This window comes from Lasioglossum baleicum, unplaced genomic scaffold (genome assembly GCF_051020765.1).
Source record: "Lasioglossum baleicum unplaced genomic scaffold, iyLasBale1 scaffold0211, whole genome shotgun sequence".
Lineage (NCBI taxonomy): Eukaryota > Metazoa > Arthropoda > Insecta > Hymenoptera > Halictidae > Lasioglossum > Lasioglossum baleicum.
In genome coordinates this window covers 35,361-52,402 of record NW_027469271.1, presented here as the reverse complement: position 1 = coordinate 52,402, position 17,042 = coordinate 35,361, and the positions used below count along the sequence as shown (strand labels likewise).

The 17,042-nt window shown below is 41.0% G+C and overlaps 5 protein-coding genes and 1 long non-coding RNA gene across 6 annotated transcripts; 2 read left to right on the top strand and 4 right to left on the bottom strand.

The window, feature by feature from the left end:
* Positions 1-938: 938 nt before the first annotated feature.
* LOC143220126 (uncharacterized) lies at positions 939-3,323 on the bottom strand. The gene is made up of 5 exons (XR_013011571.1): positions 3,250-3,323; positions 3,125-3,157; positions 2,946-3,058; positions 2,099-2,861; positions 939-1,599 (listed from the first exon to the last, which is right to left on the bottom strand). It is a non-coding gene; the product is annotated as an uncharacterized LOC143220126 (long non-coding RNA).
* Positions 3,324-3,400: 77 nt separating this feature from the next.
* On the bottom strand, positions 3,401-5,518 carry LOC143220118 (uncharacterized). The gene has a single exon (XM_076445855.1). It carries the CDS (start codon positions 5,459-5,461, stop codon positions 3,401-3,403), a length of 2,061 nt encoding a protein of 686 aa, XP_076301970.1. The 5' UTR covers positions 5,462-5,518.
* A 171-nt stretch (positions 5,519-5,689) lies between these two features.
* On the top strand, positions 5,690-9,292 carry LOC143220122 (uncharacterized). The gene is made up of 10 exons (XM_076445858.1): positions 5,690-5,916; positions 6,386-6,825; positions 6,896-6,928; positions 7,027-7,059; positions 7,161-7,193; positions 7,284-7,316; positions 7,393-7,425; positions 8,176-8,296; positions 8,682-8,841; positions 8,928-9,292. Exons 2-10 carry the CDS (start codon positions 6,779-6,781, stop codon positions 9,290-9,292), a joined length of 858 nt encoding a protein of 285 aa, XP_076301973.1. The 5' UTR covers positions 5,690-5,916; positions 6,386-6,778.
* A 70-nt stretch (positions 9,293-9,362) lies between these two features.
* Positions 9,363-10,808, top strand: LOC143220128 (uncharacterized). The gene is made up of 5 exons (XM_076445863.1): positions 9,363-9,411; positions 9,504-9,536; positions 9,603-9,715; positions 9,800-10,017; positions 10,517-10,808. Exons 3-5 carry the CDS (start codon positions 9,700-9,702, stop codon positions 10,655-10,657), a joined length of 375 nt encoding a protein of 124 aa, XP_076301978.1. The 5' UTR covers positions 9,363-9,411; positions 9,504-9,536; positions 9,603-9,699; the 3' UTR covers positions 10,658-10,808.
* A 679-nt stretch (positions 10,809-11,487) lies between these two features.
* LOC143220121 (uncharacterized) lies at positions 11,488-12,620 on the bottom strand. Its single transcript, XM_076445857.1, has 2 exons — positions 12,587-12,620; positions 11,488-12,332 (listed from the first exon to the last, which is right to left on the bottom strand). Exons 1-2 carry the CDS (start codon positions 12,618-12,620, stop codon positions 11,488-11,490), a joined length of 879 nt encoding a protein of 292 aa, XP_076301972.1.
* A 1,098-nt stretch (positions 12,621-13,718) lies between these two features.
* On the bottom strand, positions 13,719-16,807 carry LOC143220120 (uncharacterized). The gene is made up of 4 exons (XM_076445856.1): positions 15,790-16,807; positions 15,370-15,684; positions 13,855-15,323; positions 13,719-13,733 (listed from the first exon to the last, which is right to left on the bottom strand). Exons 1-4 carry the CDS (start codon positions 16,805-16,807, stop codon positions 13,719-13,721), a joined length of 2,817 nt encoding a protein of 938 aa, XP_076301971.1.
* Positions 16,808-17,042: the final 235 nt, after the last annotated feature.

Genomic DNA, 17,042 nt, shown 5'->3' with positions numbered 1-17,042 from the left:
AAAATAACAACTTAGAAAAAGAAAAAATAAAAGAGACCAGGAAAAAGGTAAAATTAGTTACAGCAAACAGAGATATTCCCCCCCAAAAAAGGGCCAAATAAAAATAAAAATACAGAAATAAAAGAAACGAATGCAGTCGAAACGTGTGTACAAAGGAAATAAACTAGAAAAAGGCGAAAATAAAAATCATCGTATAAGGTAATCATATAAGTGTAAACATTGCAAGTAACTTTATAATGTAGTGACACTGAATTTTACTTATTATAAAATTTTATTTAAAATTAATTTTTGTGATTATATATATTATGTATGTTCGAATTTTGCAGGATATAATAAATGCATCGTAGTTCTATAACTGAACAATAATAGAATTGAGATGTTGAATATGCTTGGTGGAATGGGTGGCAAAATATTTAACAGAATATACAAAAAGAATACTGCATGCATGTCTATGAGTTATATGCGAGAAAGTGGAATAGGCCTACAGGGGATACCACTGACAAAAAAAACGCGCCGACAATAGTACCTCATAGGTGGGGTGGAAATCTATTGAAACAAGTTCAGTTAATTCCGAAGCGTGGTATAAGCCCATTAGATAAATTGTAAAACCGAGTCCATTTCTTGACCAAAACGTTGAAATAAAGATATACATACCCAGCCAACCAAAAATCTAAATTTGGTCGACCTCCTGTGCGCGCATATGCCGAGCTAGTGTCGACCGTAGGACCAGGGTTTGGACATGGGCATGAGGTCGGCATCAGGTCGGCACGAATCGACCGAATGTGCCTTTGTGGCAGCACTGTCGCACTGATGAATATCGTTGTACAGGGCAGCACCGTCAGCGAGTGTAGGTCGCACTAATGTGGCAGATGGCGGCGAAGTAAATCTCTATCGTACCAAATACACGCATTCATTCTCGACAATTCGAAATACCCATACAAATTTTATTTAGTTCTCCTATTTGTTATTTTTTCTAGACTAAGGATCTTTATGCGAAATAAAAATTATCTGCATCGATTACAAGAGACACAAGCTAAAAATTACAATGCCGTACAAATCTCTTTACAGTTCAATTTCAACTAATTTACATTTAAATTTATTGAATACACTTATTTTAATGTAAAATATTAAGAATTTTAAATTTTTATTACTACATATCGCAGGGAGTTGGTGGGTGAAGGGATTCTAAATGAACGAAACAGGAAATAATTAATAAATAGTATATTTTGTAATTTATTTTGATTAGTTTTCTTTATTACTCAACTTAGATTCTTACATATTAGGGATTCGCTGTACATACATAGGCACACCTGGTCCATGGAAATTTCATTACTTCAGAAGCATCTTCTGGTTGGGATTTCTGGTCGAGTCTGGACATATTTTCCTGATTCTGCGCCTCTTCTCCGGAACGGCGTGCTCCTTCAGGGTAACTCGAACATAAACCAAATATAAATGAAACTAATATAAAATATAACTAATATAAACCAAATAAATTTTTACAAACCTTGGCTTGCGCGGACACTGCTCGTTATTTCGCATTAATCTTGCAGTCCATTCATATGCGGGGGAGTCACATGTCCTTGTAGTCAGGTTGCAGAGCTGGAGAGAATACTATTTTGAATAGTAAATAATAAATAATCCTATTTATTTTAAAGTATATGTACAATTTCGAAAATAAAATGATTTATTTGAGGCAGTAATTTTTGCAAATAGTATTTGAAAATAGTATTTTATTTTAGGAATATTGAAAATATTTGGACTTTGTCTTTATATTTTCAATTTCAATTTTAAATAGTATTGCTGAAAATAATGGTTCGCATTCGAGAAACATACACTGTATGCTTATCAACTAGCCTCAGTAGGCACAAGAAATACAATATTCTATTTTGTGTTTCAGATTATTGAAATAGAAATATTTTATTTTGTGGTTCCGATTGTTAAAATGGAAATATTTTATTTTGTGGTTTCGATTATTAAAATGGAAATATTTTATTTTCGAAATCGTATATCTTATAAAAAATACTATTTTCTTTAAGCAAAATAAGGTTGAAAGTATTAAATAGTATTTGAAATATTTGTTTCGCCAAATAATGCCCACCTCTGTCAGGTTGGTAGTTGAGGACGGCTCGGCGCCGCACAGTGGAACCTCTCGTCCAAATCGGAGACAAAATCAAAGAACTTTCGATAGAAATGAGGTAGAGCGATGAAATTTTTTTAAAATTGAAGCTGAAACTTGGCAGAATATGGGAAAATAGGAAGATTATGGTACGAACGTTTTATAACCTTGAGAAAATTCGTTAAACAATTTGTTCACAAAAATCGATTTCTTGTAAAATCCTGAGGTCGTAGACAAATTTTGAGACCAGATTTAAAATCAGCGTGAAAAAATCTACAGGAAATGATGTATGGCATGTTACAAAAAAATTTTTTTCTACCCGTGGTATTGCAAAAACCACAATTTTCGTGACATTGTGCAAGTTTGACGATTTTTTTCAAGGTTAAAAAATGTTCGTACCATAATCTCCCTCTTTTTCCCATATTCTGCCAAGTTTCAGCTATAATTAAAAAAAATTTCAGCTCTCTATCTCATTTCTATCGGAAGTTCTTTGATTTTGTCTCCGAAATGGACGAAAAGTTCCACTGTGCGCCGTCGCCGTTTTCGTCACCGGGGTAAACGTGGTCATCCTCGTAGTCGCGGCCTGTCCAACATCCGCGAGCATCGGCTCCGGCGAGGGCGTCGCGGAGGGTTCGCTTGACGATTGAAGTGCCCGCGCACCCGCTGCTTTGCCTCTTCAAGCGCTGCCTTCCCCGCCGCCGCGAAATCCGTTGTCGTTGGTACCAGGTTGACCGGATCGTAGTCTCTGTAACATTCATGTGATAAATAAATATATTAATCGATGAATTAATAATTAGATTCAACTGAATAAAAGATGTACAATGCTTACCGTGGATGGCCCTCATTATCCGTCTGTAGTACAGTAGGCGGGTCCCACGGATACCCGACCACGTGCGCAACGTCACGACAGTGCCGCGATTCTTCCAGTTATTCCGCTGTTGGCTGTGGAAAATTTGTACATTAATATTAATTAATTGCAATTATTATATATAACCTCGTGTTACTTACTCCACCTTCTTCTCCAATTGCTGCAGTCTGATACTAAAACAAAGGTTGATAAATTAATACATTTATATTAATTAATTATAATTATTACATGCTAACGATTTCATATATAACCTCGTGTTACTTACTCCTTTTCCTTTTGCACGCGTAACCAATAGATTTCCGCATTACCCTGGAGGTACTATTGACAATGCGTTTTTTTTCAGTGGTATCCCCAGTAGGCCTACTCCACTATACATAAAAAATACTCACGCAAGTACATAAAAGGGTGTAATGTCCTTACGTTTTCTCAGCGTGCGCAAGCACTTTGACAACCCATTGGGATGAGATACCCAATGCGTCATCGCCGTTTGCATGCGTGCTGTTCAGCGGCATTCGATAACATTTTGCCGTGACATCTTGTATACTTACAAAGGTTACATCTGTGCTCAAAGCCGCACATTTAAAAATATCCAAATCCGAAGAGGATAATAATACATCGTAAAATTGATCTATAATTTCAAAACGTCTAACACCTAACGTGTACGCATCTTCGCACGGGTGAATTGATGCGATAATACAAATTGATCCGTCGCGTAAAATGCAGCAGTTGTCGCGATCGTTTTTGGAAAAGCCTAAATTGAAAAATTTAATCATGGAAGCATGGACAGTGGTAGTGGAATAATCACTACATCCCTCCGTGCTACCATGACTTTTTAATTCCGCCATCCTATTTACATACTGTTGGAGGGGTTTACCCGGCGTTTTGATATATCTATTAAAAATGGACATTGTGTCTTCGTACGCAAACGCGGAAAATGAATCTAACGTTCCGAAACGGCTGGCGTCATCCGCCAAATGAAGGAGGCAGTGGACATTATACGATAAGAAAGATGAACCGTAAAATTCTTCGGAAGTAGAAACAAACAATTCCAATGCCGCTTTTGCAAAATTCACATGTTTCTCTATAAGCGAGGGTGAAACTAATATCCTAATCGCGATATGGAGCAACAAAAAATGAGTATACACATTCGTAGCTAATATCCCGTACATTACTACCGGGCCGGTATATAAGAGAAATTGGCGAAACTCGGTCGCTTTAAAAGTTGAATATTCTTCTATTGGCCTCGGGCGTCTAGAAAAATCGGATGGACAGTACTTATCGAGTACTGCCATTCGCGCGGAGATGATAGAAATCATGTTTCGGGACAATCTTGTTTCCTTTGAATAATTACCAGACACCCAGGCGGATAACAATTTCTTTACAATGCCCAGACAAACAAGGTGCATGTATTCGAAGGGAACCTGAGAAACCATTCCCATTTGGAGGGCCGCTAATGGACTATTTCCTTTTTGATGATATTTATCGGGGCTATTGGCATAATCATTATCGCATCGACGATGATGATTGATGCCACGGAAAACCCGACGTTTCCCTATTGTGGTACCGCACAATTTACATTTGGAACAAGGATTAGAAGATAAATGATTTTTGTGATTTAAAATAAAAGCCCGCGCTAGTGCATCCGCAATAAAACATCTCAACTGCACAGGGATTGTTTTACCTTGAAAAATAATGCCTCCTTTCGACATCATCACATTGATGTCGGAGACAAATTTTTGAAGGTAAATATTACAATCCCCGGGTTTATTTGGACCTTTATAGATGCCTACAACCATCGGTTTGCTATTACGCATATTTATGATTCGAATTTGAATTGGCCAAAGCTGAACTTTTTTGTGGGTGTCGATGGTGCACCCGTCAACATGGAAATCTAAAATTAAACGTTCGGGAATGGTTTCGAGGGTTTCACATAAGTATTCTATTATTTTAGACTCTACCCCGAAATGAACATATTCACCAGGCTCCACCACAGACGTGGTGACTCTGGTGCGTGGCGTGGAAAGTAAAGTTCTTGCATCTATTGGCAACTTCCGAAAACACGAATGTTTGTGCAAAACGCGTAATATGTTATTCGCCTGGGTGTGCGATATGTTATTGTCCACGAAACAAGTGGCTAAACTATCGCGAAACGAGGGTTCTGACACAGCGACAGCAGATGGCCGGGCTGTGTCATTGCGCGACGGAATTGACGAAGGAAAAGAACTCGAAGTGCCGGGCATGTCGTGATCAATATCTATGTCGATAGTAGGTTGACGCGAAGACTCGACATTAGAATACGCGAACGAAGACGAGCTGGTGAGAGGAATATCCGGTACACTAACATTAGCGGGGCGTGCTGCTTTTTTACGCGACCTCAACTTTGTTCTTACTACATTCAAAACGCGCCGTTTTTGACTGGAACTCAATTCCCGAAATGGTTTCCGCGGTAACGACGTTCGTAAGCTTTTGCTAGACATTGGCAAAATGAAATCGAATAACCGATATAAAAAAAATATAAATACCTTCCTTTCACGTGCTGGTCCAATCGCGTAATCCAATGAGGAAACCACTAAGCACCTATAAGCTCCTATAAGCACTAACTAGTATCACCTACTGTCGTGAATAGCAATAGAAGCGGTGAATAGCCCGCGAAGAACACGCGAAGCGCGCGTCCAACGAAAACAGGCGAAACGCACCTCCGCGAAGAACAAGCGAAGCGCGCGTCCAGCGAAAACAGGCGAAATGGGCCTCCCGCGAAGAACAGGTGAAACGCGCGTTCCGCGAAAAAACAGACGAATAACGTCGAGACAAAAGACAATCGAACAACGGCCCACGATTCTGGCATTACTATCTCTGCCGGCAATAGATCCTGAGAAGCGCTCCCGTTCACTTGCGACATAAAAATTCTCCGAACATCAGCATCATGGATAAAGTAAGCTTGAATTTTTAATTTCTACTTGCCGAATTGTTTGATCGTATCGTTGCCATTGTTGCTGGCACTCCTCGTAGACTGCACGTGACACTGTAATGTAATTTAAATTAGATAACTATTGTACATATTTTCATTTGCACAGGAAGCAAGGTAAGTATGTATTACATTTTTTTAACTTACTTCTCATCAACAAATTTGTCAACTACTGACGATATCTTATTTCCTTATTTTCATCACTAGAAGTTGAAAAATTCGTTGACAAGAAGTAAGTTAAAAAAATTAAATACACTTATGTACCTTACTTCCTGTGTAAATGAAAATATAATTATCGACAATACATGTTCAATTAAAATTACATTACAGTGTCTCGCACAGCCTACGAGGAGTGTCAGCGACAATCGTCTGTTTTTTTCTTCCCATTCTTTGATTAATGATATTAATATTCTCTTTCGATGTTCATACATTTCAGAATCAACAACGTCCAAAAAGGCGGCAACAGTTGCCAGCCAAATATCAAACAGCCTCGGGGGAGGCAGAGCCACCCCGCAAAATATCGCAGAAGCAGCAAAAAACCCCCTCACGCGAGGATATGCTGTTACTGCTGCAGTCCAGTATCGAGTCGTCGGATCCGCAGATGAACATTCAATTCCCGCCAAATCCTCTGATCCAGAATCGTTCCTCCTCGTCCAACAACCCTAAACCTTCCCCACCACTTCCCATCCCCATCCCGACTCCGACACTCCAGGCGCCTCCTCCGCAGCAAGACAGGTGAGAAGCACGAGTTGCACATTTGTTTTAAAATTTAGTAATAATTGTAATTAAATTGTATAGTAAATGGTATCACGTTTGTATTTGTTTTAGTATGACGATATTGCTGCATCTTGTCCAGCAGTTGGGGCAGAGGTTTGAGTAAGTAATACAATAACAATTACAATTGATTGTAATTAATTAATATTAATTTATCAACCTTTTCTTTTAGTATGGGACTGCAGCAGTTGGAGCAGAAGATGAAGTAAGTTACACATGGTTATATTTAATCGTTAGTATGTAATGATTGGAATTAATTAATATTAATTTATTAATTTATCAATTTCTCAACCTTTCTTTCAGTATGGGACTGCAGCAATTAGAGCAGAGGGTGGAGTAAGTGACACGTGGTTATACATACGTATTCGCTAGCATGTAAAATTACAATTAATTAATATTAATTTATTAATTTATCAATTTCTCAATCTTTCTTTCAGTATGGGACTGCAGCAATTGCAGCAGAATGTAGAGTAAGTGACACGTGGTTATATGTATTCGCTAGCATGTAATAATTGTAATTAATTAATATTAATTTATCAATTCATCAACCTTTGTTTTAGTATGGGACTGCAGGAAATCCAGCAAAAAGTTGAGTAAGTAACACGTGGTTATATATAATAATTGTAATTAATTAATATAAATGTAATAATTTAACAACCTTTGTTTTAGAATGAGTACGAAGCAATTGGAGAAGAAGGTGGAGTAAGTAACAACACGTGGTTTTATATACAGGGTGAGTCCGCAGAAACAGAACAACTAAATATCTCCGTTACTTTTCGTTGTACAAAAAAACTTCTTAGGACAAAGTTACACTGTTTGAAGGGCCACGTGTAACGGTGTAAGGGAAAATATTTTCAAGGTAATTTTTTACAAGATTTCAAGGTCATCCATATTTTTTTAAATGGAATGAGGTATTTTTTAATACATCAATCGATGCAGCTGGACATTCGTTATAAAAAAGTACTAATTTATGTATGTCGAAAAGTGAGTAGTTCACGAGATATTTTGATTTAAATAACTCTAAAACACCATTACTGTCGTAGTAACAATAAGACGTTAGCGTCTACTTGTGTAACGTTTTACTACGACAGTAATGGTGTTTTACAGTTACTCAAATCGAAATATCTCGTGAACTACTAACATTTCGACATACATAGGTTAGTACTTTTTTATAACGAATGTCCAGCTGCATCGATTGATGTATTAAAAAATACCTCATTTCATTTAAAAAAAATATCAATGACCTTGAAATCTTGTAAAAAAATAACCTTGAAAATTTTTTCCCTCACACCGTTACATTTGGTCCTTCAAACAGTGTAACTTTGTCCTAAGAAGTTTTTTTGTACAACGAAAAGTAACGGAGATATTTAGGTGTTCTGTTTCTGCGGACTCACCCTGTATAATGATTGTAATTAATTAATATTAATGTACGAATTTCTCTACAACCGTCAGGAAAATAACTGGGATGGTACGGGCCGAGTATCTAGGGCAACGACCGCACTGGCTACCGCTAGATTCTCAAGAGGATATCCAAAATTTTGAGAATTGTCCCGATAGCGACTACCACAGTGTCGTAAGTATATTGCAATAAAGGAGAATATTGTGTTATTAACCCTCTTAGTGCCGGGCGAAATAGAGGTGCCTATGCGAGAAAAATCGGCCGAATTTCACAGTTTTACAAGGGTTCGGGAAAATGCTTATAAAAACCAAACGAGAAACGATATTTACATGATTCAAAAAGCTGCGTATTATAGATGAAATACAGAACTAAACAATGATACTAGTTTTTTTGTAATTTTTTTTTTCTCCCGCAATGCGAATAGTAAAGCGCTACGAGACGCGGGCCGATATATCGGCTCTGGCACTTCTCGCCAGTGTAGCAGAAGCCGATATATCGGCTCCCGGCACTCAAAAGGTTAAGTTTATGAATATAAAAAGTAATGTTTATTTTTTTTCAGGTTGGGTATTTGCACCAATTAGGAGGGCACTCGTTGCGAGAAGCAGTCAGAGCTTGTTTCGACGATGCCCTCTCCGGCACTGTGGCATTGATGCATACGTGGACGGGCATCCGTGGAACCCGCCCGCTGTATAACACGCGGATAGTGAGGGCCATCTACGGTAAGTATTGCACATCTCTTATTCATTACAATCTAATTATTAATTTATCGATTATTATATATATTTTATTTAAATGAATGTTACAGAAGCTACGCTCCGGTCAGCCTCCTATCCAAAGGGTACGAAGGCTGATTTCGCGGATGCCGGGAAGGCGGCGCTCAAAGCCGCAAAGCAACGGACACGGCCATCGGCAAGCGTACCCTCCGCCGACGCCCTCGCCGTAACCGACGCCCGAGCATGCTGGACATGTCGCGACGACGACGACGACGACGGCGACGACAACGACAACTCGAACAATAACTGCAACGACGACGACGACCACAATAACAGAAACGGCGACGTTATCGACTACGTCTTGGACCAAAACGACGACGATGCCGTTTTCGAGTACCTCCGTGCCGAAAACGATGACGGTATAGAGTACTTAGAACCGGAGTTCAACGACATGTAACAACCTATAAATAGTGGAGTAGGCCTACTGGGGATACCACTGAAAAAAAAAACGCATTGTCAATAGTACCTCCAGGGTAATGCGGAAATCTATTGGTTACGCGTGCAAACGGAAAAGGAGTAAGTAACACGAGGTTATATATGAAATCGTTAGCATGTAATAATTATAATTAATTAATATAAATGTATTAATTTATCAACCTTTGTTTTAGTATCAGATTGCAGCAATTGGAGAAGAAGGTGGAGTAAGTAACACGAGGTTATATATAATAATTGTAATTAATTAATATTAATGTACAAATTTTCCACAGCCAACAGCGGAATAACTGGGAGAATCGCGGCACTGTCGTGACGTTGCGCACGTGGTCGGGTATCCGTGGGACCCGCCTACTGTACTACAGACGGATAATGAGGGCCATCCACGGTAAGCATTGTACATCTTTTATTCAGTTGAATCTAATTATTAATTCATCGATTAATATATTTATTTATCACATGAATGTTACAGAGACTACGATCCGGTCAACCTGGTACCAACGACGACGGATTTCGCGGCGGCGGGGAAGGCAGCGCACTTCAATCGTCAAGCGAACCTTCCGCGACGCCCTTGCCGTCACCGATGCCCGCGGATGTTGGACAGGCCGCGACTACGAAGATGACCACTTTTACCCCGGTGACAAAAACGGCGACGGCGCCGAGCCGTCCTCAACTACCAACCTGACAGAGGTGGGCATTATTTGGCGAAACAAATATTTCAAATACTATTTAATACTTTCAACCTTATTTTGCTTAAAGAAAATAGTATTTTTTATAAGATATACAGTTTCGAAAATAAAATATTTCCATTTTAACAATCGGAACCACAAAATAAAATATTTCCATTTTAACAATCGGAACCACAAAATAAAATATTTCTATTTCAATAATCTGAAACACAAAATAGAATATTGTATTTCTTGTGCCTACTGAGGCTAGTTGATAAGCATACAGTGTATGTTTCTCGAATGCGAACCATTATTTTCAGCAATACTATTTAAAATTGAAATTGAAAATATAAAGACAAAGTCCAAATATTTTCAATATTCCTAAAATAAAATACTAGTTTCAAATACTATTTGCAAAAATTACTGCCTCAAATAAATCATTTTATTTTCGAAATTGTACATATACTTTAAAATAAATAGGATTATTTATTATTTACTATTTAAAATAGTATTCTCTCCAGCTCTGCAACCTGACTACAAGGACATGTGACTCCCCCGCATATGAATGGACTGCAAGATTAATGCGAAATAACGAGCAGTGTCCGCGCAAGCCAAGGTTTGTAAAAATTTATTTGGTTTATATTAGTTATATTTTATATTAGTTTCATTTATATTTGGTTTATGTTCGAGTTACCCTGAAGGAGCACGCCGTTCCGGAGAAGAGGCGCAGAATCAGGAAAATATGTCCAGACTCGACCAGAAATCCCAACCAGAAGATGCTTCTGAAGTAATGAAATTTCCATGGACCAGGTGTGCCTATGTGTTAACGACAGTATTTATGGACTGGCTCGCAGGACTGTGGTTTGGAGAGTTTTTAATAACTGGTCGTGTGTACGGATACTCTTTGATTTTATTATATAAGAACCTGACGAGCTCTCTTACAGCAGTAACTTTTCAATACGGCGATTAGACTCTCACTGGTCTCTTGAGACCGGCACGCGAAACGGCAGCGATTCGACAAATATTCGTTACAGTTCAATTTTGCCAATCAGGAGTTGAGACGACACTTAGACAAAGACGCAGGGTCAGGTTACAAAAACTATCAACAGTCACGAATGACGGAATCTCTGGAACGCGTAGAAACAATACCGGCTCAAGCAACCGGCGAGCTATTAACGGCTATTAGAATGATATCTCGCTCGCGTATATATGGTTTTAAACATACCGCCCGCCTTGCGTCCAGAGGAGGCAAAACGATATATCTTGGTCTTCGCAAATTAAGTATTATAAGAGAGTAATTTCGTGTACGTTGGAACCTTGATATATAAATGACAATTCACAGCAGTAAACGAAGATAAACAGTAGTCCGTCAAAGGCAACAAAAAAAACTAACAATATTGCTTCTTAAAATAAGTACATAGAGTAAAGATGTAACGCAGCTTATAATCTACCTTATACATTAACGCAAAGGATACAAAAGTATAATTGGTAATTACTTGGACGAATCTAAATTTTCATTTTGTGACTTGACCGGCAGCGGGCAAATCTGGGTTATAGGTCGTTTCAATTCACCGTCCACGGTACGCACGGTGACAACGCGGACCTTTTCGTCCGGGCCAGGATGTAACTGAGTAATGCGCGCGAGTTGCCACTTAGAAGGGGGAAGTAAAGAATTTTTTAAAAGAACAAGTTCATTTACGCTCAAGTTTGCGCGATCCTGCTGCCACTTTCGACGTTGATGCAACGTATGTAGATAGTCAGAGGACCACGAACGCCAGATTTGTTCGGTAATTTTTCTGACTTGTTGCCATCGGTCAAGTCTATTCGGATTTATCTCCAAAGCGGATTCCTCTGGAACCGCGATAAGTGGCCGCCCGATAATAAAATGACCGGGTGTCAGCGCCGATAGATCGGTAGGTTCGTCGGTAAGAGCGGAAATCGGACGAGAGTTCAAACATGCCTCGACCTGGCATAAGACGGTAGAAAACTCAGTTTGAGATAAAGTATGCGCTCCCACTGCTCGCTTTAAGTGATACTTGGCGCTTTTTACTCCAGCCTCCCAGAGTCCACCAAAATGAGGAGCGGAAGGGGGGATGAATTTCCAGGTGATCCCGTCATTAGCCAGCAAGTTTTTGAGCGAAGGATCAGACAGGAGAACTTGAAAGGTTTGCTTCAATTCACGATCGGCACCACGGAAGTTCGTGCCGTTGTCAGAGTACAAGTTAGTAGGAAGCCCTCGGCGACTGACGAATCGTCTAAAGGCAGCTAAAAAGGCAGCGGTGGAGGAATCTTCGACAAGTTCGAGATGCACCGCTTTGGTAGCAAGGCATACGAACACTGCGAAGTAATATTTTCTCGTCTTTTGACCTCTACCGACAATTGGAAGTATGTGAATTGGACCGGCATAGTCCAGCCCAGTATGGGAAAATGGAGCCGAGGGAGTGACTCAAAAGTTTGGAAGGTCTCCCATCAGCTGAGTAGCAGCTTGCGCCCTTTGCCGAATACAGGGAATGCATCGATGTATGTGGGCGCGTACTAAGGATCTAGCCGAAATTATCCAATATTGTTGCCGAAGAACTCGAAGAGTTAACTGCACGCCTCCATGGAGAGTGCGCTTGTGTACATGATCGATTAGAAGTTCCGAAATTCGGTGTTTCGGCAATATAATTGGATGTTTTTCTTCATAGCTTAGAGCGGCATGCTCGAGCCGCCCGCCAAGCCGAATTAATGAATCTTTCCCGAGGATGGGATGTAAAGAAATAAGCGAGCTGGATTTCGGAACCGGTGCATGATCCTTTAAAAATTTGCTTTCAGCATGAAAGTTTTTCTTTTGAACGTAAGACATCCAATACAGAGAAGCATTTCGTATCTCGGCAGCAGATAAAGACAGTGAATGGTACAGCGAGCAAGTAGACGACATACGTAGTTTTTTACAAGAATTCTGGGCGAATCGAAGTATATATGCAGTGACTCGACAGAGTCGCGTCCAGCTTGAGTATTGATATAGAAGATCCCATTCAGGGTGTGTCGACAGTAGTTGAACCTGTATTTTACGAGATTCAGATGAGGCGATTTCTCGTGAGTCTAGCTCTTCGCTATTCGAACGAGTGTGATCAGGCCAGAAAACGGATGGACGAGATAACCAATCCGGTCCAGACCACCACAGCTTATGAGTAGCGAATTCAGAGACGGAGATGCCTCGCGAGGCGCAATCAGCTGGGTTTTCTTGAGAACGTACATGTTGCCACTTTACCTGCGGAAGCCGAGTTTGGATCTCGGATACGCGATTTGCGACGTATGTATTCCAAGTAGAAGGATGTTGTCTAAGCCAGGCTAAGACGACGGTGGAATCTGTCCATCCGTAAATGCGAGATGATGGAAGTTTTAAGGATGACGAAGTCCACTCAAGCAGTCGGGTTACTAGTACGGCAGCGTTTAATTCCAAGCGAGGAATGCTGATAGTTTTGAGAGGAGCTACTTTACTTTTAGCAGTCAGCAGAGTAACTTGTATATCCGAAAGGGAATGAAGAACTCTCAAATAAACTACCGCGGCGTAGGCACAATGTGACGCATCGGCAAAGCCGTGTAATTCGATCGCGATACTGTTGCTGTGCAGTCCGGTCCAGCGAGGAATTTTGACCGAGCTCAATTGAGGCAAAATGTTGCAATACGCAGTCCATTTTTTACGAAATTCAAGGGGGGTATCTTCATCCCAATCTTTCTTTAAGAGCCAGAGCTCTTGAAGCATTATTTTTGCAACAATAATCACGGGAGATGCCCATCCTAATGCATCGAATATTTTTGAAACGATCGAAAGAATACTTCGTTTTGTACACTTTTCCGACAGACAACAGTCTACCTGAAAGCGGAAAACGTCTTCGGAAGGGGTCCATACGATACCAAGGACCTTTAAGGATTCATCTTCACTGAGAAAATGATCGGACGCGGACTCACGCTCCTCAGAAGGAATGTTTTCAAGTAATTCGACCGCGTTAGTAGCCCATTTTCGAAGTTGAAAACCTCCACGATGCAGGAGTTCTACTAGCTGCCGACGAATCTCGAGGAGGGTATGAGTATTGTCCGCGCCGAAAATAGCGTCATCTACATAAATGGAATCTTGTAGAATAGGCACGGCAGCGAGAAAATTGTTTCCCTCGTCAAGAGCCAATTGATCAAGTACCTTAATGGCGAGGTATGGTGCAGATGCGAGACCGTAGGTTACGGTAAGCAATCGAAATGAAGAAACCGGCAGCTGGCTGTTCGGTCGCCATAAAATTCTTTGATAGTCGGAATCAAGGGGATTGATTAGAATTTGTCTGAACATCTTGGCGATGTCAGCAGTGTATACGTAGCGAAATAGTCGCCAGCGCAGTATGATAGCAGCTAAATCGCGCTGTAGCTTTGGACCGACCATAAAGTAGTCGTTTAGAGATTTTCCGGACTTGGTTTTAGCGGAAGCATTAAATACGACTCTGAGTTTGGTCGTACTGCTAGAAGGTCGCACTACAGGATGATGAGGAATATATATCGCAGAAGAGTTTGAGGCTTGCTCTTCCGCTATGCGTTCCATGTGACCCATGGAGAGATACTCTGATAAGAAGTTATGATACTCCGATTCGAGTATCGGTTGTTTGAGCAGTCGTTGCTCCAGTGTCGAGTAAAAGCGAGATGCGATTGAGTATGATCCGTCGAGATCGAATGGAGGTTGACTCTTGAACGGGAGTCGCACTATGTATCGCCCTTGAGAGGAGCGGGTGTGGGTGTCACGAAAAAAGCGATCGCACCGTTCGTCTTCTTCGGAGAGAGGGAACTTGGAGGGAACTTCTTCAATTTCCCAGAAACGACGTAGCGAATTGTCTAAATCTTCAGAAGATAGACAATTAACAATGGAAGTAGATTCCTGACGAGAATCTTCGAGTTTGGCAGCTGACACAGAGTTTATGAGATTTACAGCAGAGGAGGATTCCTGACGAGAATCTTGATTTTTGATGGGACCGGAAAGGATCCATCCCAGCGAGGTAAGCTGGGCAGTAGGAGTACCGAGAGGACCTTGGCGGAGGTCGTTCAGCAAAAGAGAGCCGTATAAATCGGCACCGATTAAGACATGAATTGGATGGCAACTGGAAGGGTTCGGATCAGCTAGCTGGAGATTGCGTAAATGTGGCCAAGACTGCAAATCCACACGGGATTTAGAGCCGGCGTAAGCAGTGATACGCTGATAGACAAAGGCTGACAGTGGGAACGATACTTTAGAATTGTGATACGCGAGATTTTGCCAACCCGTTATACTGATCACCGAAACATTGAATTTGGAGTCTCGTCCGATATCTTTTCGTTCGCATTAACTGGCATACTGATTCGGTTATAAAGCTACAGGAAGCTCCTTGATCAAGTAACGCGCGAAGCCTGAAGGCACGTCCTTCAGCGGTACGGAGTACGACCCAAGCAGTAGCGAGCAACGTATTTGGAACGGAGAGGTCCGCGGGAAGGACTGTCTGCACTAATACTTGCGACGCAGTACAGGAATCATTAGAAGAGCTTTCTTTATCGACGTGGTCGTTAACTGAAGTCTCGTTAATAGCGTTAGTCGCTTTGCTTGGGGAACCGGCAGCGCGATGTAAGAGCGAATGGTGAGTTCGCTTGCACAGAAAACATCTACCTGGATTTTTACAGTCGGAAGTGACGTGACCTGAACGCAAGCAATTAAAGCAAATTCTATTTTGTTTAACAAATGAGATTCGTTGATCAATTGATTTGGATTTGAATCGGTCACATTTAAATAGAGGATGATTACCGGAACACTCGATACATTTGATAATCGAAACATTATTCACGCTCGAGTGGTTTCGCGGAACGTCAGACACAACTTTGTTTTTGCTAGAAACACCGTCGCTCGTGGCGATCGTATCGGTAAGACCGCGGATGCGAAGAGTCATGAACTCGTTAATTTCTTTGTACGTGGGATAGTTTTTTGAACAACCGCGTTCTAAGAGCCACTCATCGCGAGTGCGTTTCGCAAATTTTTGTGCGATCAAATAAACTAACAAATCGTCCCAAGAATCAACATCGCGTTTAAGATTTCTCAGCGCGGTTAAAGAAGATACAACGGTATCTCGCAAATGTTTGAGTTCCGACGCAGATTCGGTTTTCATAGACGGCAAGCTAACGAATTGGTGTATGTGCGCCTGTATGAGCGCGGATTCATCATTGTATTCGTCTACAAGTATTTGCCAGGCAGCTTCGTAGTTTTCGTCGGACATGCTGATATTGTTAATTAACAGCGCCGCGTCACCGGTTACATGGATTTTAAGATAATGTAGTTTTTGAGTGTTCGAAAGGGACTTGTTCTTGTCGACGCTTGATTCGAATAGACCACGGAAAGTTCCCCATTGACTAAAATCACCAGAAAACTTAGGCAGGGAGAGACGCGGTAATTGTACGGATACAGAATTGGCAGCGACGGAAGAATCCGTATTAGGACTTATCTTTGAAGTTCCACCGGCGATGTCCAGCTGGGCGATGACCTCGTTGAGAGTATCAGAAGCGTCGAGGTAAGCGGTCTCGGCATCGAGAAAAACGTTGGCCTTGAAATAGGGTATAGTCTTCTGGTCCTCCGCTTTTGTGACCAGAAGCAGCCTCGAGTGAGTTTGGCGACACTCAATCCACAGTTTCTCCAGTTGATCCAGTCGACTTTTCACTTTGACCAGCGTGATTTGGGGTTTTGCCATCTTTTTATAGTTCACGATTACACGCTTAATTGCGGCAATCGCAGTATCTTGCTGAATTAGCAAGCTTTCACTGGTGTCGGTCATTTTTGTAACGAACGAGTTGTAGAGATGAGTCCAAAGCAGAAAAAACGAGCGAGGGTCGAGCCGTGCGCCTTTATCAGGGAAAGGCGATGGTTTCACTGAGTCTTTAGAATAACCGTTCAACACTTGCACAGTTCGATTGAATTCGACACAGTCACAGCGATTATCCGGCTCGAAGGACCAAAAATTTATGTTAACGACAGTATTTATGGACTGGCTCGCAGGACTGTGGTTTGGA

Coding starts and splice junctions, on each gene's coding strand:
- LOC143220120 (XM_076445856.1), bottom strand. CDS start 16,807: ATGACCGACACCAGTGAAAGCTTGCTAATTCAGCAAGATACTGCGATT. Junction 15,685..15,789: donor CAAATGTATCGAGTGTTCCG/GTAATCATCCTC, acceptor GCTTGCGTTCAG/GTCACGTCACTTCCGACTGT. Junction 15,324..15,369: donor ACTTGATCAAGGAGCTTCCT/GTAGCTTTATAA, acceptor GCGAACGAAAAG/ATATCGGACGAGACTCCAAA.
- LOC143220118 (XM_076445855.1), bottom strand. CDS start 5,461: ATGTCTAGCAAAAGCTTACGAACGTCGTTACCGCGGAAACCATTTCGG.
- LOC143220128 (XM_076445863.1), top strand. Junction 10,018..10,516: donor CAACTACCAACCTGACAGAG/GTGGGCATTATT, acceptor TATTCTCTCCAG/CTCTGCAACCTGACTACAAG.
- LOC143220122 (XM_076445858.1), top strand. CDS start 6,779: ATGACGATATTGCTGCATCTTGTCCAGCAGTTGGGGCAGAGGTTTGA. Junction 6,826..6,895: donor CAGTTGGGGCAGAGGTTTGA/GTAAGTAATACA, acceptor CTTTTCTTTTAG/TATGGGACTGCAGCAGTTGG. Junction 7,317..7,392: donor GAAATCCAGCAAAAAGTTGA/GTAAGTAACACG, acceptor CCTTTGTTTTAG/AATGAGTACGAAGCAATTGG.
- LOC143220121 (XM_076445857.1), bottom strand. CDS start 12,620: ATGTACACAAGCGCACTCTCCATGGAGGCGTGCA. Junction 12,333..12,586: donor ACTCTCCATGGAGGCGTGCA/GTTAACTCTTCG, acceptor ATTACTTCGCAG/TGTTCGTATGCCTTGCTACC.